General features: G+C 41.9%; 2 protein-coding genes across 3 annotated transcripts in view; one reads left to right on the top strand and one right to left on the bottom strand.

Annotated features, from left to right (window-relative positions):
- The first annotated feature begins 9 nt into the window (after positions 1-9).
- On the top strand, positions 10-15,735 carry st14 (ST14 transmembrane serine protease matriptase). 2 transcript variants are annotated; one of them, XM_085918784.1, is made up of 19 exons: positions 10-218; positions 3,321-3,468; positions 4,027-4,184; positions 4,708-4,778; positions 5,514-5,686; positions 7,443-7,478; positions 8,027-8,258; positions 9,484-9,623; positions 9,710-9,813; positions 10,104-10,213; positions 10,398-10,528; positions 10,828-10,932; positions 11,579-11,686; positions 11,777-11,890; positions 12,313-12,432; positions 12,784-12,964; positions 13,586-13,854; positions 14,397-14,533; positions 14,629-15,735. In XM_085918784.1, exons 1-19 carry the CDS (start codon positions 198-200, stop codon positions 14,788-14,790), a joined length of 2,520 nt encoding a protein of 839 aa, XP_085774910.1. In that variant the 5' UTR covers positions 10-197; the 3' UTR covers positions 14,791-15,735. The 2 variants fall into 2 exon arrangements, with proteins under 2 accessions (XP_085774910.1, XP_085774911.1); XM_085918785.1 differs by having other exon boundaries at positions 8,030-8,258.
- Positions 15,736-17,510: 1,775 nt separating this feature from the next.
- kirrel2 (kirre like nephrin family adhesion molecule 2) overlaps positions 17,511-22,887 on the bottom strand; it is a 101,671-nt gene continuing 96,294 nt past the window's right edge. The window contains exons 10-17 of the mRNA XM_085918194.1: positions 22,699-22,826; positions 20,906-21,032; positions 20,722-20,822; positions 19,937-20,135; positions 18,669-18,788; positions 18,450-18,559; positions 18,225-18,314; positions 17,511-18,119 (exon numbers count right to left, since the gene is read on the bottom strand). Of these exons, the coding sequence (XP_085774320.1) occupies positions 17,625-18,119; positions 18,225-18,314; positions 18,450-18,559; positions 18,669-18,788; positions 19,937-20,135; positions 20,722-20,822; positions 20,906-21,032; positions 22,699-22,826 (1,370 nt within the window). The 3' untranslated portion in view covers positions 17,511-17,624. The remainder of the gene's footprint in view (positions 18,120-18,224; positions 18,315-18,449; positions 18,560-18,668; positions 18,789-19,936; positions 20,136-20,721; positions 20,823-20,905; positions 21,033-22,698; positions 22,827-22,887) is intronic.

Consider the following 22,887-nt stretch of genomic DNA (forward strand, 5'->3'; position numbering starts at 1 on the left):
GAGGTTTTTTTAAGCGTTTCCAACCTGTGTCCACACAGGAAGTTGTTGTCAGATTTCATTTACCTGGGACAAAACTTAATTCGTTCCCCGCATTTTTGCTTTTTAACAGCACAAACGTTGATCTTTTACTTATAACTCAAGGGTGTTGCAGAGGATCAAGGAGGTTCGTATCTTTTTGGTTTGGAGCGTCGTTGAGGATGTATGCCGCCAGATACGAAGTGAGTGAACGCACCGAAACTGATTATTTGTTAATTTATTTATGTACTTATTTTCTAACTTACTTACTTGTTAAATTTGTACTTACCTTTTTAAAATGATTTATGTGCGCACAATATTACCAAACGAATCCATTCTCCCACCGAAAAATGGAAATGCCAATATATATAGGCTGCAACTCGAGTTATTGTTAATATGGTCAAGGAGTGGTGTCACTCAAACGGTAATGATTATTGATTAACCATTGCCTAAATTAATGAATGAATGAATTAATGATCAGAACATAGAAAAAACACTTGACTTGAATTGGACGTTCAGTTTTTCCCAATGAGTCACACTTGTCATCCCGAAACTCTCCACTTAAAAAAAAAAAAAAAAAAAAAAAAAAAAAAAAAGCTGATGATGATTATTTGACGCTGTTCATCAATTAAGCCATCTTATATTTACTATTGCTCTAAACACCGGTATTTGGACCCCTTTACAAAGGCACAATATTTGATCCCAGGTTACTATTCTATTTTACTCTTTCATAACAATATTTCTCAGGACCATCATCATTAATTTAAATGCACATTTGTTTTTACCTTATGTCGCAAATTTGAGGACATCTTAATGATTCACCAGTCCACTACTTCAAGAAATCTGCACTCAACCAATACATGCTCGGATTACTGTTTGCTTTTGTTTAGTATGGTCAGCAGAGTATGACATCATTCTTAACCAGCAGAAATGACAGCTGGCCAAAGGTGAAGCTTTCCTGCCAAACATTCATTAATGGTTACATAGTGCTGCTCACATTCAGCACCTCTTCAGGAAAATCGACATAGTTTTGCATAACCCCTTTTCAAACATGCATATTTTAGCATTTAAATGTATTCTTTTAGTCTCAATTGTTACCTGAAAGTTTCTCTCTACTAAGACAACCAGCTTTTGAGATGGTCTATATGACATAAGTAGACCACCAGGCATGTTCTCACTTGACCTCACTCATTGCATCTATTGTAAACCAAGCACATAATAAAGTAGAAAACGTAAGTAGGAGAGTTACCAAGTCAAATATTGAGCTGTTTACTAATGTGCTTGCAAGCCACCTCATCAGGCTCACCTAATGAGATCCAAAACAGCAGCTTAATCAGTGTTACCATTGCAAGAGACAATAATGCTCACTTTCAAATGTTAATATCAGATCTTAATGTCTAATCTTTTACTTGATTCCAAGCCGACATGAATTTGCAGACACGTGTTTACCGGAATATACTATGTACAACTATAATTTTCCAGAGCGAATTGCTTGGTGGCTGATTCTTTGCAGTGAAGCATTTCATATATCAATTATCATCATTATCATATATAATTTTTTTATCATTATAGACCCTCTCAAATATTAACCTACTGTAACTATTCCTATTTGTTTTTGGACTCTGAAAATAGAAACGTAAAATAAAATATAAATAAAATACCTCAAGTCATAAAATCCAGCTCTACGCTAATGAGGATGCAGTAAGCAGTACAGAAAATTGATAGGTGGATGGATGAGTGGGTGGATGAATGGATGAGTGGGTGGATGAATGGATGAGTAGGTGGATGAATGGATGGATGGAACACTAGACTTAAGTGTTGCTGTGGGACATTTGGCTTACTCTGTCAAGAAAAGGGATGGATTCTGCCTTATTTGCAGGGTTCAGCAAAAGACGAACGCTTCACATCATTAAAAAGGGGGATAATATCTCATTCCCAGAGTGAAGAATGGACCATGATAGAGATTGCTTAATGGTTTTATTAAGCCGTGATTAATTGATGGAGGAGAGAACTGATAGGTGGGAGGCCCCCGGAGCACTCGCTGACCTCATCGCTAAAGATTTCTCTCATTCCGACCCATGATTACCGTTTGAGATTCCACTTAGCCGCCGTGTGTGGAAACCAGCGCTGAGTAAGAATAGGCCTTAATTGCAGTGAGTTATCATCGCGACTCATGTAATTGAGCGCCCATCGTAAGGGCCGGCCCCGTCTGACAAATTGATTTAATACCGATGCGGTTTTCCATCCCTAATGGCATTCGGGCTTCTTCGCTCATCTCCTTCAGGCTCTGATAAGAATGTGGGATTTTTTTTCTTTTTTTTTTTTTTGCCACAACACCAAACAGGTTTGACCAGTCTTGCAAATTTACTTACGTTACTGCTTGCTGTTCCTACAACCTTACGCACTTAAGCTTTTTTTTTTTTTTTTTTTACCACACAGTGTTGCTCTGCACTAAACTGTCTGAGATCCTTTTTTATCCTCTTTTATAAATGATTTCACACAGACTGTTTTCAAGAGCAGTAGCCAGTAATTAAGGCAGATGGTTCTAAAAAAAAAAAAACGCTTTATAAAGTACAACTTGAACACAGTCCAGTGGCTGAGCCGCTGATTGATTGCTATTTTCCCCATAGGAAATAATGGATATACCCGGTAATTGGAATTTTGTTCCCTGGTCAAATTGTCACTATCATAAAATCTGTAACTGCAGCCATTCTTTAATAACATTTTAACTGTCTTGACAGGCATACAAGTTTTGTTAACGATAAAATGAAAAAAAAAAAAACCCTCAATAAAAGTCACTAACTTGAATGAAATAGGCACAAGTTAACACATTTTAGGTTTTAAAACCTTTTTATTGCAGCGCATAAAAAGTAAGCACATCTGATAATAAAACATACAAATAATGAAACAATCTATCTTAACTTTAATAACATATGTAAATGGAAAAGGCTGGACTCGTTGCACAATAAAGTCGGCTAATTTCCATACATCCATCAATTTTCAACCACTTAGTTTCTTCTTCAAGCTTGCAAGAGATTGTTATTTTCGGGAGAACATTCTGTTGAGTATGAATCCTTCATATATGGTTCACTCAATGTCTATATTCAAACCACTAAACCTTTCCGAATAAGACTTCTTTGCATGGAAAATTGTTCTGATAAAAAATTTGTGTGATGAGTAAAAACTAAAAATGATCTCCCCCCCCCCCCCCCCTGTGGCAACCAAACTCTAAACAACTTACATACCTGCAGGAACTCATTTTGAACAGTTCAAATAAAGTCCAATTTTTGATTTCCCTCCTTCAGGGCCATAGTGACCGCAACGAGCGGATCGACTTCTTAACCAGCAAAGAGAAAGCCTCATCCAAGCGGAAGCTCGGCGCCGTGATCGGCATTCTGGTGGCAGTCCTCGTCCTTGCTGCTGTGGCTGCTTTCCTAATTTGGTTTTTTGTCTGTGAGTGATGTTTGAAAGCTTCCCTCATTATCTTCCATTTTATAGAGACTTGAAGTATGCTTTTATGAAGATGGTGAGGATGTTTCTTTTTTGCATAAATCAAAGTCATTTTTTTTGTAAGATTTGATAAGATGTTTTGAAGTGTTTACCCCCGGCTGATGTCTGCTCGCGTGCAGACAAAGCTAGCATCAGAATCAGTGTTTATACTTGTCGGGAAAGTTCCTTGACAGGAGATTGCTACAATGGCTTGTTTGGATGTTTTTGATTTCCCATTAGCTTTAGCTCATGCGACAGCACCGACTTTCTCGTTTTAAATAATGTGAAGCAAAAAAAACAAACAAACAAAAAGTTTGCCTGTCATTTCCACATGCTGGGTTCTGACAAAAAGCTCTGTGAAGTTTTGATGAGTAGCCCCTTGACATAGCAGGCAGTTTATCTGTCCTCTCAACTCCGGATCAATCTGCACGTCTTTGAAAATAGTGTTTCAGTTTCATCTGAGGGAAAAAGAAAACATGACGTGCAGTTGAAAAAGTCGATTTTTGCCTTCTCGCCTTCAAGTTAAGGATGCTGAAGAAGCCACCATCAGTCAGCAGCTTAAAGCTAAGACGCTGATGTTCAGCGGCCACATGACGATACCCGATGCCAAATACAAACAGGAGCTGGAGGACACCAGCAGCCCTGAATTTGAAGAGCTGGCAGACAAACTGGAGGCAATTGTAAGTTTGATGCTGAAAGGTCATGCATATTTTTTTTTTTTATTACCCTTGCAAATACTATCTGGTCTATCAACATAATCAAATGTATAATTATTTTTCATTTTTATCTATTTTTTGAAGTTTATATCCATGTCTACTATAGTTTGTTTTGCACAGTGGTTCACAACATCGTTAATGCCTGACTTGTAAAACATTTATGGAGAGAGAAGGCGCAAAAATAAGGCCCAAAAATCGTCGATGCGATACTTTATTCTCTACTGTGTGTACATTAGTTGTAAACTAGTTGTTCCACGTCTATAAAGCAACACACAAATATATTTATACATACTGTATTTACCATTTGACCATCCTCAGTTTGCTTACCTTAGCTAACGATGCTAACAAATGTTTTTACATTCGTTTCATATCGCAAAGACTGAACAAGATGGTTTATTTGAGTTTTTTTTTTTTTTTTATATATAATTGTCTATTTGCAGGCAAACCTACATTATCTGTTCCTAAAATTTACATTTTTTCTGCACAGCTGGAGGAAAACCTGAAGAAGGATCCGTTGCTTGCTAGCTACTACACAAAGTCTGTTGTCACGGCATTCAGGTACGTTTAGTGTTTGGGGTAATGATGATGGTAGTTATTACTGCGTAAATGTTAAGCAATCAAGAATTCACACTGAAGCCATTGTGCTTACATTTTTTTTTAACCCATTTTAGTCACGCTTACAGGAACTGAATCAAACAAACAAAATGGAGGCCTGTTGGTTTCAGAATAATCAATTTAATAACATGTTTTTGAAGTATCACAAAAGGCAATTTTTCAAACCCAAACTACAATTTTTTTTTCATTTTATTTACTCAAGTCGGGCGGCAAAGGAGATGATTTCATGCTTGCTTTAGTCAGATGCGGTGGATCACAAAGGTGATTCATGTGTTTGTCATTTCATGATTCATGCCAAGTTGCATATTTTGGATATGCACGTCGCCCCCTTCCCTTCCACTCATGTCATTCCAAGCTCATGACAGCCTCTAGAATACTATTGTACTTTGTTAATTATTTTTCTTTTCTTTCAAAGATGATTTTGATTGTTAACCTTACTGGACTGTGAAGCCTCACCAAAAAAACAACAACAAACAAGCTAAAGTGAAATTCTTTGTGTTGTCTGCACAGCAGCTCGTACTCAAACAGTAATTCTAGTGTTTTTTTTTTATTTTTTATTTTTTTACCTTTTTGGTGAGTGTTCACAGTACATAGTCGCTGCTAGATGGCAGTATCAGCATGAGATCACACCCGCTTAATTTCTCAATTTTCTCTCTACTTTTTGTCTGCTTGTTGCAGTGAGGGTGTGATCGCTTACTATTGGTCCCAATTTGATGTCCCAAAAGAGGACCTCGAGGTTGTGCCAGAGATTTCTGATGAGCTGGTGTCAGAGACCTTGGAGAAGGGAATAAAGGAGCAGCAAAGCACGAGGAGCTCTGGTCCGCTCAAGATCGGTGAAATCACGGCCACACGTAAGCATGACTTGCTTTTTGATTGACATGTGGCTTTGAAATTTGACAGACACTTTGATTGCATTGACTTGCTGCGCCAGGGGTGGGCAGCTGAAATGATGGAGAGGGCATCACCATTTTTTTTTTTTTTTCTCAGTTCTTCTCAGGGAAGCCGTATAGGACGTTTTTGAACTTCTTAACCAGATGAATAACAAAAATGTTGTTTTAATATTTCATGCTCAATACATGTATAAAAGATCCACCCTTCAACACTATCATCTTTGAAGAGTTTAAAAATAATCACATACTTTTATTGTCTCACCTTCCCTGAATGCATTTTTTTGTATAAAAAAAACAACAACGTTTAAGCACGGCACACAATTGCTGAACAGCAAACTACATTAACTCCAAGAACAATTTTTTTCCCTTTTTTTTCCCCCCTCAAAACATTATTATCATTATTTTTAGATAGTTCAGATAAAAAAAAAAAAATCCTACATGTTATTCAAAATCCCCAAATGATTGTTATGATAAACAATGACTTCCCGTCCATGTTGCTAGCTTGCTTACGTGTAAAAGTAATCATATTGATTGACTTGTCTGAAATTGAATGTCATTTCCTAAAATTTGCGTTCAGTACTGTTCATTAAATTTATAATTAATTAAAAAAAGATAGTTGTGGATTCGTATCAAGGCACCTAAGAATACTGCATCCATGTGAAAATGGCAAAAATATTAGACATCATTTCCCCTCGGGGAAGGTGTGGCCAGCTGTGTGGCCCGAAAGTGTCACGGGGTGGCCATGGTCACCCTTGAGCACCACATAGCACCACCCCTGCTTTTCTTACTACATTAATACGATCCTTTTCAAACACAGCATATTTTCTACCAGCATCTAAAACGCCTTACGAAAAGCTATACTCATTGCACCGTGAAGGTTAAATAACTTTTTCCCAGCTGAACCACATTAAACATGGCAGTAATTATCCGATGATTTTGCTTGTTTGCCGTGGTAACTTTATTTGGCCTTGCGCTGTTTACTTCGGTTGTGTGTAATGAAACAAAAAAAATAGACCAGCCACACAATAATGAAAACTTGCTCCTCTGGTCAGTGTTGCTGCTTACACGACTAGGTCATCAAGAAGTTTTGTGACAATGGCGTCGGCCTGCCTAGATCCCCGTCGTACAGTCAGCGGATAGAAAAGACTGAGCTGAATAAGCTTGCTGTCATCCTATATCAACTTTTCTATTCTGTGCAGTATGCATTACATTAAAAGAGCTCACTTAGAGTTCTGCTGATAAGATAATAAGGCATCGAGCAGACGGCTGCTTGTACGCCACCAGCCATTGTGCATTCATACATTTTGCTTCCTCGTACGGCCTGCTTGGAGAGCCACATTATTCTTCATTCTGTCTTGCCGGTATTCCCATTGCATTTATCCACAAGCTGGCCACCAGCCAATAGCTGACCTTGTGACTCTTGAGAGGTTTGGCTCTCTTGAAAATGATTTCTGTGGGTGTGATTTGATGTCCTTGCCGTCGATCCTTAAGCAGAGATGTATGACTTGCTGCTCTAAGGCAAGGTGAGATGGATCAGAAAAAGCCATACACAGCATGGCCGTTTCCCCCCTAAAGGCGGGGAAATGGAAGAGAAAATGTGCAAAGCTAAATATTTTAGGCCTCTACATCAAAGTCTAGTTGCCTCTGAGCATCAGTGACATATTTCGGCCTTTCTTCATCGTTCTAACGCTCTCGCTCCTTTTTCGTCTGCCTCTAGTCACTGACCCCCGCATGGCCAGGAACCCCCGAGCTCGTGAGTACAATCTGTCCAATTTTAGTCACTCAAGGCTGTAATTTCTGTATCTCACCCACACTGGGCATGTCTCTTTTTTTTTTTTTTTTTTTTTTTTTTTTTTTTTAAACCTCAGTCAAAATCCGACCAGTCACCATGAAGCGTGTTTTGATTTCTAATTTATTTGGCATTCTCTCAGTTTATACAGACAATCTTCCTTCTTTGACTTCTTTGTCATTCTCCTTCCATAGAAAGTTGCATGTCAGCTGCTTTGAACTACAGAAGCCGCAAATTGTTTTTAAAAAATCAGTTTCATAAAGTCTGCCTTAAAAACAAAAACAATGAATTAATTATGATGCTTGAGTTTGATCATACATATTTAACCTCACATTAAAATGATCTTTAAAGTAGCTGTCAAAAATGCAACGTTTCCTCTGCCAAGATTTAAATAGTCTTTTTCCTCCATCCATTTTTATCATCGCTATTTTTGCTTGTATTGGCTCCCTTTTAGATTGCTCAGTACTAATGAAGCTCAAGTCAGCAATGTAAACTAATCCATGTGTGCTTAGCAGAAGAATGTTTCTTCCGGCTGGAGGCCGAAGAAACGGCATCCGAGTTAACCTCTCCGGGGTACCCCAGCAACTACCCTCCGCATTCCCGCTGCCAGTGGCAAATCCGAGCCTCGGCCACCAACGTCATCTCCGTGGCCTTTCCGTTCTTCCACGTGGAGGACGACTGCTCCGATGACTTTGTCTCCATTTATGATTCCTTGAGTCCTGATGATTCTCAAGCCATCACAGAGTAAGTCGCAAATAAAATAAACCTAAATGTTTTGCCATTCTGTGCATCGCTGCCTCCCAGCGGAGGCATAATGTTAAAGAGACTCATTTTTCTGTTCCCAACAGCATCAGGACGTCACTCGGACATAAATCGCATTCTCGTTTGGACTTAAAACCTCTCCAGGATTTGTTTAATGGGGCTCAAACAATGTTAGGCTAATTTATTTCTCCTTGAAGATCAGACAGAGAGGAGATGTATTCCCAAGGGACACCCTACGAGAAATCAATGTTACACAGGGATTTAGGGATGAAAGTTGTTTTGATATGGCTGAAAAATACGTTCCACTTCAGTCCTTTCACTGGATTTGGGAGTACAACAAGCTTCTATTTGGCCCTGAAGCCTTTAGCGCTACATTTATGGTTAACTTTCTCGACCTCAGTGAGATTGAGTTGGCCTAAAAAAACCTTCAAATCTATGAAAGGTGCCAACCTTAATCCCACCCACAGTGTGATGTGTAGTTGCACTTTGTCTGCAAGGGGGGGGGGGGGGGATTACACATTCTCAAAAGTATCGGCCCGTCAAGTGCAAATTCATATTGCGGAACAAATACACCTAACGTGGTGCGTAACATACTATTGAGTGATCAGTTTTATCCAAGGTGACGGCGTGTTTTATGAGCGCCGTAGGATAATGTTTTTTAAAGATGTTATTTGACTTGGGTACGTGTGTGCATTTGCGTTCATTTTCACACCCGCACACACCCGTGCGTGCAGCTCTATCAAAACCTTTAATAACAACCCCCCCCCCCCGTCGTTTGACTTTGAATCTCCTCCAAAGCAATCTCATCTCTCCTTATTTATCTTTCTCCATCTCGCCTTGCTTATTTATTGATTTATTTTCAAATTAAATCATTTCAATCTTGTTTGTGACATTGATGTTTAGAGTGAAATGACTCAACGCTTAATGCAAGACGCTCGATTTCTCCCGGCACACCTTTTACCGTATATAGAAAAAGTAAAAAAATCTTTGTAACGAAAGTTTAGTGGAAAAAAAAAAAAGAAAAGCTAAATGCTTCTCTTAACACGACGTGATTTCTTTTTTTTTTTTTTTTTTTGTCTCGCTGGGAAAAAAAAACTAAAACCCTGCAAACCTTTTAAATGCTATTTTTTCTGTAAAGACCAAGATAATTCAAAACACTATTTATTGAAGAATACATCTCTTACATATTGTTGGTTGCATCCCCTAGGAAATGTGGTCACAGACCCCCGTCCAACCCTCTGGAGGTGGTCTCATCCAGTAACATCATGCTCATCAACCTGATAACCGATAGCGAGGTCCAGCGACCCGGCTTTAAGGCATTGTACAAAGCCATCCCTAAATCTGAAGGTAAATAAGCACACAAATTGTGCCACCTCCAGCACTTTTATGGTCCCTGCTGATGCAAGATTAAACGTGTGATGCATTGTTTCCAGTCAAGACCTGTGGCAGCGTCCTGACTGCAAGCTCAGGAGTCTTCACCTCCCCTCTCTACCCTAGTTTCTATCCTCCTGCTGTGGATTGCAAGTGGACCATTAAGGTTTGCAACAATGAGCCCCCCCTGACACACACACAGACACACACACGCCCCCTACCGTTTCCTTCCTCCCCCTCCATCAGCCTGCCATAAGAAGAACGCTGAGGCAGCATTACAGCAGCCAAGCTGTTCAGTATCTCCTCCATCTTCATCTGTCAGGCCACTGCAGATGGAGCTGAGCTCTGCAGCTCATATGCATCCAACTTACAAGTGTTACGGCTACATGTCCTTACGTGCGTGCCTGTATGAGTAAATAAGTTTGGAATGACAAAAAAAACACTTTTCTGATTTAGGTGGACGCCGGGAAAAAGGTGCGTGTGAAATTCACCCTGTTCCGAATGAAAGAGCCCGGAGTGGATGTTCGTTTATGTCACAAAGATTATGTGCAAGTTATGGGCAAAAGGTAAGGTCTTACTGGTTATTGTTGTGATTCATCAAATTCACTCACCGGACACTACATTAGGTACACTGCACAATCGTGTAACACAGTGCAAACGTGTTAAAGCAACATCTGACACCACGTGCCGTACCTAATGACGTGTCCTCCGAGTATCCAAATTTGTTTTCATCAAGTTATCTTCTACCAGGTATTGTGGCGAGCTGACCTCGTTGGCTTTAACCAGCACGACTAACACCTTAGACGTGAGCTTCCACTCGGACGAGTCGTACACCGACAAAGGCTTCAGCGCTGAATACATAGCCTACGATCCTGGAAACCGTAAGTTCAAACTGGTTTGACAGTGGGAAGATTCTTCCGTTATATGCTGGTTGGCTAACTGTCAAACTGAGCTGTGATTTGTGTAAGAGAAACTCCCGCAGTACTAATAGTCAGAGCAGTTGTTGATTGGGGCCTTTTTTTTTTTTTTTGCCAGTGTCACTCCTCCGTCTGAAAGCCCTCGGCTTCACAAATGGATATATAATTGCACTGATTAAAGGGAATGAGCGATAGCAACGTGATAATTGTAAACATCCCGTGCAAGTGGTATTGTTTTCAGTTTTCCATTTCTTCTGCTTCAGCTTGCCCCGACATGTTTGCCTGCGCATCCGGTATTTGCATTGCCAGAGAACTCAACTGTGACGGCTGGAACGACTGCGGTGATATGAGCGACGAAATGAAATGCCGTATGTTTCTTATCCAAATCATATTTTCATCAGCACTATTTGAATTAAATGAATTCAATCCTCTGCACTATTGCTAAATTTAGTGAGGTAACATTTTTGCCTTATTTGCTTTTGATTATGGCTGACATTTATATTTTTTTCTTTTGTAAACAACAAGGCAGCTTTACTCAGGCATTTTTAGTATTCGAACATTTAAACCTCCAATTCTTTTGGGGGTCATCTAGCTCTGATATGACAGGATAGGAAAGTATAAACCAAAATCCCAGGAGGCCCACAAAATTGTCCAACATGTCTTTTAAAAAAAAAAAAAAAAAAAAAAAGTACAAACTGAAGCCTGTGTCAATAAATTGCTCCACAGTGTAGGAGATAATAAAAAGGATAGAGTGATGTTCCAAATGCTAGCAGACATTAAAGACCATTTTGTTTTTGGACACTTTCCTCAAAGCTTGCTCACAGCTTTTTTCCCCGCCTTTCCAAATGTGTTGTTTTAAAGTATGCTAGAAAAAAAGTTTTGTTTCGAAGCTAAACTTTCCACTAATTGTTAATGTTCCAAACGTCAATGTATATTTGAAGTCATTTCTGCCTGAAGCGCTTCCTTTAGTTTTCCTTCCTCATTTGCTTCAAACGCGTCTCTGTTTTCCCTCAGAATGTGACGAGGGCCAATTTAACTGCCTCAACGGTTTGTGCAAACCTAAACTGTGGGTTTGCGATCGCGTTAATGACTGCGGTGACAACAGCGACGAGGAAGGTTGCAGTAAGTCAACTCAACCTGTGTGTTTTTTTTCTTTTTTTTTTTTCTTTATCTTTTGCCTATTCTAAAGAAATGTCTACCATTTAAACGCAGGCTGCGAGCCAAACGAGTGGCGCTGCGGGGATGGAACGTGTTTGCCTCAGGACGTGGTGTGCGATACCAGGACGGACTGCGAGGACGGCAGTGACGAGGCCTCGTGTGAAACCTGTAAGTGGCGCCGCTTATTCTTTCGCAGCTCGGTCATGCATCGGGAGTGATTTATAAGCATGTTACACGAGCCATTAAGTGCTTCATGCAGGCTTTAGCCAGCAGCAGACATAAAGCCTTCCTTGAATATATTTTTTCCTCACTCTGCACTTCTTGCTTTTTTTTGTGTTTTACACAAAGGCCACTCTTGAGTTTCTCTTATTTTCCATTTCTGTGAATAAAGCAGGATATTAAACCCGGAGCCCAATCAATACACCTAATCAATGATATCTACTCAATCACATTGCATTTCCCATTTTAAGGCTGACTTTGATGTCTGGCTGATTGCATGCTGTTGTTTTGGTTGGAGTTAACGCTCGATTTGAATATTGAATTTGTTTTGATCTGGCTTGTCCTCACCCGACCGACCGACCGCCTGGCAGCCCCGGGCATCTGCTCCGACTTCAGCTTCAAGTGTAAGAGCGGCGACTGCGTTAATAAAGTCAACGCCGAATGTGACCGCGTCGACGACTGCGGCGATTACTCAGATGAGGCCGGCTGTAGTAAGTAGTTTTGATTTGGTTTTTTTTATTGTCCCTTGCTATGTTCTGCATTCGACTGAAAGCAGCTTTAATCTCCCCGTTGTCATTTCAAGCAGATTATGAAAAAAAAAAGTGGTGTTGAGCGCTTCGCATTCTGCTGTTTTAAAAAAAAAAAAAAGCCGTAGGCTTTTTCTGCATTATTTTTTTAATTCTTTGAATGCAGCTTTTATCTGATCATTTATTTATTCAAATTTAGCCTCAGGGTACGACTGGTGTACGTTTCTCATTTTTGATCACAATGTGACATTCTGCCTTTTATTAATGTTCCTAATAGAATTGCTCGAAGGCATCTTATCTCATTTTCATCATCAGATTGCGGCACACGGCCGTATAAACTGAATCGTATCGTGGGAGGCCAAAACGCCGAACTCGGGGAATGGCCTTGGCAGGTCAGCCTGCACTTTCTGACCTACGGGCACGTTTGCGGGGCCTCCATCATCTCGGAAAAGTGGCTCCTTTCGGCTGCCCACTGTTTTGTTACCCACGACCCAGCGTGAGTCACAGTTGAGAGACACAATATATATACACTTCATGTATAAACACAGAGGGGCTCTCTTGTGCATACTGTTATCGTGTTTTATTATTCATTGCGTATTTGACATTTTATCAGATCTCATTATGCACTCTTCTTGGGGGGAAAAAAACTTGAACTATGCACAACAGAGGACAAATTATACAAATTTCAAAGTCTGAAAAAGAGCCCCTGATGATACAGTTAATTCAGAAAAACCCTGGGGGGGCCTACATTTACATCTCATTTGAGCTGTACTTCACGTAGTGGCCTGTAAGTGGAGCACTATCCACACTGATACTCCATGAGGCACTTGGACATAATTGAAGAGGAAGTTGATTGTTTCTGCAGAATTTCCACTAAATATTGATATTTGCCAAATGGAACATTATTTAATCAAAGTATTTACAAATGGGACTTTTCCTTTCCAATACATCATCATAAGGTGTGTAAACAGTGCAACTAAACAATGAATGTAAATTGTACCTTGCAAAGACTAATGATGGTGACTTGAATTTATTTATTTTTTATTCCACCAAGTATTCAATCTTTTCACAGTTCTTTCTCAATTACATAAGCTCTGCTTCCTCCTCGTTGAAACAGAAATCACATCGCGACCAACTGGCAAACGTACAGCGGCATGCAGGACCAGTACAGGCAAGATGACGTCCAGCGCCGCTCCGTGAAGAGGATCATCAGCCACCCGGATTATAACCAGATGACCTTTGACTATGACATTGCCCTGCTGGAGCTCAGCGAGCCTCTGCAATTGACGAATACCATCCAACCCATCTGCCTACCCGCTCCCTCCCACGTCTTCCCTGCAGGCATGTCCTGCTCGGTCACGGGTTGGGGCGCGCTCCGAGAAGGAGGTATTCAGCACACATTCTGCTTCTATCTTCAATCCTGCTCCATTTTCAAAATGGCTGATTATTAAACCCATTCTGTACATTTCAGCTATTATTCCCCAATTATGTGTGGGACCCCCCCCCCCCCCCTCTATTGTGTGTGTGTGTTTCTCCACTTTGCATATCCAACACTCATCCAAGTTAAGACATTGCACTCCTCCCCCATTGCTCTCACAATGAGCTATTCAGCTCAGCTCTTCATCTTCCATCACTCTCTGCTTCCTCTTTTTATCTCTCCCATCCCCTTTCTTACCTTTAATGTCCTTCCTACTTGGTTCTCTCTCACATCACGGGCGTGCTTCTCTCCCGCCTCTCTCGCCTCTCATCTTTTTCTAATCTGCTCTCTTCCATTAAGCCTTTCCCCATATCCATACATCAAGACGGGCGCCGCTCCTCTGGGAAGCCTCTTAAACCTTCATTAGCTAACACTAATCCAGCCCATTAACACCTTTGATTTGAGGGGGCGAACACGATGGAGCGCTGACCCCTTTGTCCCGTTTTCTCAGGTCAAAAGGCGCAGCTTCTACAGAAGGCGTCGGTGAAAATCATCAACGACTCGGTGTGCAACGTCGTCACGGAGGGCCAGGTGACCTCGCGGATGCTCTGCAGCGGATTCTTAGCCGGAGGAGTCGATGCATGTCAGGTGAGAGGAAACTAATAGATGTTCTTCACACTTCTGTGAGTGCTCTCAACGCCAAACTCGTAACCTCTTTTTTTTTTTTTTTTTTTACGACCTAGGGAGACTCCGGAGGCCCCCTCGTGTGTTTTGAGGAAAGCGGGAAGTGGTTCCAGGCTGGGATAGTGAGCTGGGGTGAAGGTTGCGCTCGCCGCAACAAGCCCGGTGTCTATACTCGTGTCACCAAGCTGAGAAAATGGATCAAAAAGGAGACGGGGGTTTGATCACGTGACAAAGAGCGGGAGGGATGACGAGCTTGGAAGGTCGGGCTTTAAAGACATGGACGTGGAACATTCCCCGTTTGTATTTTCTTGAGTGACAGACTGAGACAATACGTGGACCCAGATCCCCATTCCGATGAGTCCAAGCACTTTTTTTTTTTCTGGTATTTTCCCTCCTCCCACGCCAACAGTGACACACACGCACACATTGGCCACGTTTGCTATTGTAATTAACCACTGTATCTTATCTTTGTTTACAGATTAAAATCTCCTCACCAAAGATCAAAATCCAAATATGAACCATGAGTATTGTCTACATGTAATGTTTTCGAAGTGCTTTTTAGTAGCTTTTAACTCCTTGTTTTTTTTATTTTAGCTAACAAATAGGAACCCATAATGCTTGTTTAATAGGCTTTATGGCACTGGAGATTTGTTGTGAACCAACTTTTTTTTTTTCTAGGGGGGTGCGGGGGGTCCAAAGTTGGAAAACTTGTCATCTTATCACTTATCAACATGCCTTGATAATCAAAATTTGTCTGTGAGAGGTAAAATCTGCCAATCCATATGTGATATTCAGGGCCATTTCGTAAAAACCTATCAAAGTATTGTGGATCTGTTACGTCGTTTGTGAGCTTTATTTGTTGTTGGTCCACAGTTATGGCTGAATTTTCATCTTTTACCCTGTTTCCTTGACAAAGGCAAATATTTTTCTTCATGTAAAATTTACAGTTTATTTTACAATCCACCTCCGTGATTTTAATTTGATGAAAATAGTATGTACATTAGTTTTATTAGTAAGTTTTAAATCAACAATCCCGGATTGAACATTGGTTTTCCAACATATTTGCTATAGATCAATATTTTTGTACACTACGTGGCAGCGATAATACAGACATAGTTTTCCTTTTTTTTTGTGTGCAACTTCAACAATAAACAATTCTGATTGTGTTCCCCAATCCCTCTTTGATTTGCGTTTGACTGGGCCATGTTGTACATAACAAATACACATGTCTTGTGAGACATGATAGTGAAGTAATGAGCATGTTGCTCACGTCCCTCTGGCGGGCCCGCACACCTACCTGGGGAACACAGGTGACAAGACAAACTCATATTGTCAATAATACCTGCTTTTGTCACAGCTCTGTCCTATTAGACCGCGAGACGGGTATGTCGTGTTCCGGGAGGAGCGTACACGTACGGCAGGGGTTGTACGATCGCATCTGTCTTCATTAAAAACCGAGCACCACTGGGGGAATAGGAAAATCAACATAGACAGCACTGCTAATTTACGTATTCATCATTGTTGCTACGTGGGTTGCTTTGCTTGTCGCCGCTCCGCAGTGGAGCTGTTCAAAATTCCACACTTGAACGCAGATTTTTATCGGAAATGGTTTTATTTAAATATAAATATGTGTACAAAGATACAAGCAATGGTAGCTTATATTTAGCAAATAAAATTCTTAATACATTATTAAAAGAATGATCAAGCAAATGGCAATTAGATGAGATAAAAAAAATAATAAACAAGCAAACAAAAAGAAAAAAAAATCGGTGATTGGTAAAGCAAAATAATAAAATAAATGCGTGGCTCCAAAATCAACCAAAATGAAGATAGATACATATTATATAAAGATATTTTACAATAGAGCAGCTTACACGCTGTACATTAAGGCTTATATAAAATATAAAAATAAAGACAAGCGATGATTTTGCCTCCACTATCAAGTTTGACTTGTTCTCGTCAGGCTGTCAAATGGCAGTGCAGGCATCAAACACGGAAACATCCACAAGGTAGAATGCCACTGAGCCAGATGCAGAACCAAACGTCTCAAACATGAAATGGACATGACTCTAAATGCGGAAGGTTTTCACTAGACACACCATTTGCATGCAACAGAGAGAAAACATGGGCTTAGGCCATTTGTACAGAGATTTCCCAGGGTAGTACTGTTTCTTGTAAACATTTTTCAGACCATTTGATTAAGATGTAAACCGCCCATCTGACGACTGCCTGGCATGTTGCCCCTCCCACCTGACAAGTTAAGTTCAAGTCAAAGATTGCCACCATGTTACTTCCAAACGATCACATTTGATTGTTCTGCTAATACCCTACCTTCCTCTGCTCCACAATCACAAAACACTGTAGAAAACAGTACCAGGGTAAGGAATGCAGTACTGGGACCCCCGACCCTGTAAAATGGTCACCATCTTTGGGTTTTTATGGCCTTTTCATTTGCCTCCTTATTAAAACATACTCTTGCCAGTTCTTTATGGAAATCAACTCATCTTCATATTTTCTGGTCCGGTTGTTTCTTTGGGGTCCAAGGTCAGGCCAAAGTATTCGCAGGTTAGTTTGTTTCTATGGCTAGCTCAGTCACTTGTTGGTAATCGACACAAATGTGCTTAGTATTCCTCTGGCATGCCAACCCAAAAAAAACAGCAGAAGACAGATGATGCTAGATTGTTCATGTCCGTTTGAAAACTGTCAGAACTTGATCACCGATGTTTCACATTGAGCGCAAAGTAAACTTGAATGCAGCTGTACCACTTTTGTCAACTGACAGGCTATCTCCACCTTTGGGTCAATCATGCAGAGATAAACCGATGAGGTATCGCTCTTCAATTTGACTTGCGCATCACAATCTGCTGAAATTTTCAGCTTTGTTAAGCATCGATGATGATCCCCCCCCCCCCCGCCATTCCCGCCAATGTGAATCCCTCCTAATACTTGTCCAAAATTGACAAAGTCTCCGTTCATGTTAGTTCTCCCACATGGATATGCGGCGACGACGTAGTTAACTCCTCCTAGCTTTTGATTTCCGACTCCTTTCGTCGAATCAAACATGCGTCTGCATACGTTGTGAGGGTCGGCCGTAGTCCGACTGTTGGGAGGACACTTGTGACGAGGCGTAAGAGAAGCGGGACGAGCTGGACACCTTGCTGGCTTCGTCCGACTGGTCGTACGCATCCACTTTTTCATAAGAGGCCGGCTTGACGTAACTGGTGAAGGCCCGACCGTAGGTTGCCGGCAGGTAGGCGGAGCCGCTGTAGACGGTTGGGTCGGTGGGATAAATGGTGGCCGGTTGAGAAGGTTGCGGTTGGGCGGCCTGTTGTTGTTCGTACGTCGACTGGGTCAGCGTGTTGGTGGCGTATCTTTGGGCGAAGTCGTAGACCCGTGGCTGGGTGCCGTGTTGGCCGTACATTGGGCTGGGGGACGGTAGCTGCGATGGTGTGTAGACAGGCCGAGGGTTGGGAACGTATTCGGAGAAGCCGCCGCCGCGAATGTGCCGATCTTCGTGGCCGCGTACGTTGTAGTAGCCGTTGGTGGGATCCTTGAGGGCGCAGAGAGGTAAAAGTCTCTTGAGTACTTGACATTCTTTAGATGCTGAAAATGAAAAGTGTGGATTCCTGCTATTCTTTTTCAAGTGTGTGTTTACCTTGATGTCCGATCGCTCATCCTCCTCCTCTTCCAAGAGATCACTGTGTTCTGTGCGAGATGTCCCGGGAGACTCGCTACTATTTGGAGCCTGAGGGAAGACCGCGCATATTTTGATGAATTAATACAGCGAACAAGACCTCGCTTGGATAAGAACAAAACCATTCTCTGTTACACGTTGGCTCGGAATGACATTACTGTATCTGGAATGGATTCTGAATCTTACCATGGGCTCTTTGACATCCTCCTCATCGTCATTGCCTCGTGTGGCATTGTGATCACTGTGAACGATTTGAACTCTGATGTCGCTCTTGGAGAGGCGGGTACATCTTTTGCCTGTAGGAAATGAAAAGTGACAGTTAGGATCTATTTGAAATCAATTTGCACTATATTGCTTGATTTGGAAAAAAAAAATTGGCGAGTGACCCATCCGTCTCATACTGACCGTTGAGCTCACCTTTTCCTGTGTGCCTGCAGCAGATGGAGATGAGCGTGATGACGCAAATGAGCAGGACACAGCCTCCGCCAACCGACCCACCAACAATTAACAACATAGGTGCGGCTTCTGGAACCAGAATAAACAAAGCGATGGTTTCTCGAGTGTCAGAAGTGTCAGAAACCTCCGATACCAAGACCAGGATAAACATTTGATACAAAGGAAAATGCTTGAATTTGCTAAAACCTGAGATGTCAGTTCCTACAGAATGCAACTTCAATTCACCGTGACCACAAACATATGCTTGTGCGGGCAATCTAGCATCACACACTGGCTATTGTCTCTAATCTCCCCAAAGTGAAGGTAACAAGGCTTGACATGCAATGAAGCAATAGACAGTCCTCTAATTAGAGATTCCAGGAGATACCAGCGCCCATTTCTCTGGAGACCTCACTCTGCTACAGTGATTTCAATGACTACAGAGATCCTTATTTTTGGTTTCTGCTGCAACAAAGTCTTCCACTGGCTGCAGCATTCCAGTGTAATTTGAAGATCACTTTAGTGGAATGCAGCCAGAGATGCTGGGTTTGACTCAGAGACAGTGATGGAGAATATCAGTCCAACCTAAAACACATGACTCCATCTAATTGACTTTTGTCCCCAATCAATATCTATGTTATAAGGGCAAACATATTCATTAAAGCTAACCATCGGCTGATTAAATCATATCGATTGGGAGAGTATAATTAAGATAAGGAGAGGCATTGGGTCTGCTTTTACCTAATCTGGTCTCCTTTGCAGAAGGATTGAGAGTTTCATTATGTTGTCTACAGTGGGCTTCAGTGAGAGAATTTTACATTTTGATTGGCGATTTACTTTGCAGGATTATGCAAAAACGACCTGACTGATTTTTAATGGAATTTTGTCAGGCTGGGAACCAATTCCATCTTGGTACAGAACCAGATTAAGTTTTACTTTTTGCTGAATGACCAATACTGGCAAATCACCAGAACTGGAATGTAAAACAATGGTCCATCCATTCATTTTCTGGACAGCCATTTAAGACATGAGGATGTTAGAACCTATCCTCATGTCAACGTCCAGAATTGGTTGCTAGCCAATCGTAGGGCACATACCATAGACAAAAATATCAAAAATATTTCACACTTGCATCTGCATTTATAAACAATCTGGAGTCTTCATTTAACTTAGAAAAGGATTGAGGAAGTTGGAGTACCAGGAGGAAACCCACATAAGTATGACCCATGTGCCTTTACCTTGTTCCTTGAGCGTGAGCAAGGCGGTGCCGGTGCCAAAGTTGTTCCAGGCAGTACAGTTGTAGCGTAGGTCAAAATCCGGCGCCAGAGTCTCAGAAAGCACCAGAGAGGACACAACTCCTTGATCGTTGGTTACCGTCTGCACCGAGTAGCGACCGGAGGAACCGGACGACAGGCTGATGTCTCCAAAGGACCATACCTGTGGGAAGGAGCGAGATGGTACATAACAGATCGGTGAGTGATTCTTTGGTGAGTAAACCAAACACACCCTTAAATCCATTCATTCTGGTATCAGCATCGCTCTCTGTACGACTTTCTTTCCGCTGACCTCGGAAGCTCAACGGGGCTGACTGTTTAAGCACCCTCCCACGTGCGGGTGAGGTCTGAGGAGGGTGAGCTAGCCACATTGAAGTGGGCCTACTCTTTGCCGCCGGTAGCATAGGGCAAGCAGAGCATCCGTCTACCTCTCTTACCTCTCCTCTCGCACCCTAATTATCCTCTCTCAGGCCGACATACATTCAGCGGTTCAACGAGGTCAGCCGAGTGATGCTTCTCGGGCCGCTAATTGAATGCAGTTTGGCTGAAACCCGTAGGAAGCCCGTCTCCCACAGCTCCCTCGACTCCTATCGCTTCATTTAACGCCGGTGCAATTACATTCCTGAATATGTGTCTATGTCTTTATTAGTGGGTTGAATATGAAGGTGTGAAGGTGAGGTCAGGGGTAACGCTATGGATATCACAAACATGGGTGAATGACCAAGAATGATATTTTGAGATTGACTTACAATCTTATAAGGCGGCGGGGTGCTGCCCACCCTACATTCCAGCTTGCCCTTGGAGTGTTTCACAGCATGTTGTGTGGCCTCAGCGGTGATGATAGGAGGTCCTAAAGAACAGAAGTAAGAGAAATGAGAACACATTCAGACGTAGTAAATTGACAAAAGTAATCTATCGGCGGAGGAAGCGCACCGTTTACGGTCAGAGTGGCTTCTCTTTCCGCAACTCCGATGCGGGGTACAATAGCCTTACAGGTGTAAGTGCCGGCTTCTGCTTGAGTAACAGACTTGATCTGCAAGGTGTTGCTGTTACTTAAAACCTGGTGAGAGACAAAGTAGGGCAATGAGATTGGAGCTTTTTTATTCCGTACAAATGACACCGGGGTTCCTGAGTATTTCTAGCGAACAGTTCAGATGTCTCCTCGTGTGAAAAGTTTGAAACAAATCCACACTGTACCACTTTCAAACATCCTTTTTATTGGAAGTAGCAAGCCGTTTGAAAAATATACACCTTATGTATTTGTCGATGTTAATTATAAGCAGCACGTAGAGTCTTTATTTAAGGGTGAGGATATAAAAGGTGACCTTGTTCCCGTCTTTGCTATGAGACGAGATGTCTGTGCTTGGAGGAGCAGGCGGATATGGAAGATAATAACGTCTTGCTCATGTGTGTAGCAAGGAAATATAAGCAGACACTTTGAGGCAGCAGGTATTTTTTGAACCGTTTCCCTACATGCCAGTTTTGATTTAACTTTTAACGAAAGTTTCAAAGTGCTTTTCCTATCTCGTCTACTATTTTTTCCCTCGAGAGTAACCTAAAGGGTGAAAGCGAGAAACATATCTGGTTAATTGATGACTCAGAAACCTTTTCAATTATAGTTCAACATTTTTGCACAGTGCTCTTTATTGAATTGTTTCTCCCTGATGATGTCACACTTAATTGATGCAGCCATCTTCCTCCAAACACCTGACGGTTAAATGCCAATTCAATTAAAGTATACCACTCCGAACTGAACTGCGGCGAAATGAATGGCGGTTCTCGGAAACACGAGTGGCGTCGTTCGAGTGGCTACAGATTCTGTTGGTTTTGCCGTTTTGTTTTGTTTTTCCCTTTTTTTCATTACGTTTGATACTCAAACACAAACTGAGAAGCCGCTCGGTAAGATTGTTGTCATTAAATTGCGAGGACACAATGCGATGGTGTGAGTGGGCCTCTGAAGCGGCTACGCTCGCTCACTCCTTAACTCATTGATCCCGTCATTCTATCAAGCTGTGCTTAATCCATTTACCTCCACTCAGACCTCCCTCCCATTTCCACACAATCCCCCTCTCACGCTCTCCACTTTTCTTTTTCAACACACTTACAAAGTAACCCAATTAATCCATTACTCTCGGCTATGTGAGGGGACAGTGGAAAGCGGGTGGATTAGAAAAAGCTCTGCTTTCACCCTCAAAGGAGCCCAAAGTGTTTGCTTTCAGATGTGACGACGTCGCTCGCGGCATCTCAAATCGTATTTCACCCGGGGTGTTTTCACCTGCTTGTCTTCGGCACTGGTAGCGAAGAAACACGCTCCTGTGGGATAGTATAGTGCTGATGTGGTGTACTAAACTTTTTTTTTTTTTTTATATACCAGCATAGTAATGTTCTTCTATTATTATTCAAATGCTGCTAGTGGCTGCCTGATAAGCTGTCGATGTTTTAAGCGCACCGCTTGACTGACTGCTTCTCGGACTGATTGAGATGAACGCCATGACAGCCAGTCGGAGCTCGGCAACGTTGTGCGTATCCGTCAGTGGACAGACAGTTCGTTGCCAGAGGCGTTATCCCTCAGGGAGCGTGGCGAGTGCAGTTTTTTTTTGAAGAATGTGTAGAGAGAAAAGTGTGAAAGCGTCATGCCTGGAGGCCACGTGTGAATGTTTCACTCTGAAGGGACGCTGATCAGTGATGAAGTGTTGAGTCTTCAAGATGCTTGGATATCGCCTTACCTCGCTCGAGCCTTGTTTGGTCCAAGCTAAGGTCAGGGGAGGGTTTCCAGTCCACGTACAAGTAAATGCCGCATCCATCCCGATATCAACCGTCATTGGCTTTGGTCCGGACAACAATCTGGGGCCAACTGTGGGGGAAGCAGACAGTTTGAATCAATGTGTTTATCGTTGAACACATACGCCTCAGGG

The sequence above is a fragment of the Syngnathus leptorhynchus genome, chromosome 8 (assembly GCF_054491065.1).
Source record: "Syngnathus leptorhynchus isolate UIUO chromosome 8, UIUO_Slep, whole genome shotgun sequence".
In the NCBI taxonomy this organism is placed as follows: domain Eukaryota; kingdom Metazoa; phylum Chordata; class Actinopteri; order Syngnathiformes; family Syngnathidae; genus Syngnathus; species Syngnathus leptorhynchus.

What these genes read in the sequence shown, in the direction of transcription:
- st14 (XM_085918784.1), top strand. Translation starts at nt 198, where the DNA reads ATGTATGCCGCCAGATACGAA. An exon ending in AGCCATCCCTAAATCTGAAG is followed by an intron (nt 9,624 to 9,709) that starts GTAAATAAGCAC and finishes CATTGTTTCCAG; the next exon opens with TCAAGACCTGTGGCAGCGTC. An exon ending in CTCAGATGAGGCCGGCTGTA is followed by an intron (nt 12,433 to 12,783) that starts GTAAGTAGTTTT and finishes TTTCATCATCAG; the next exon opens with ATTGCGGCACACGGCCGTAT.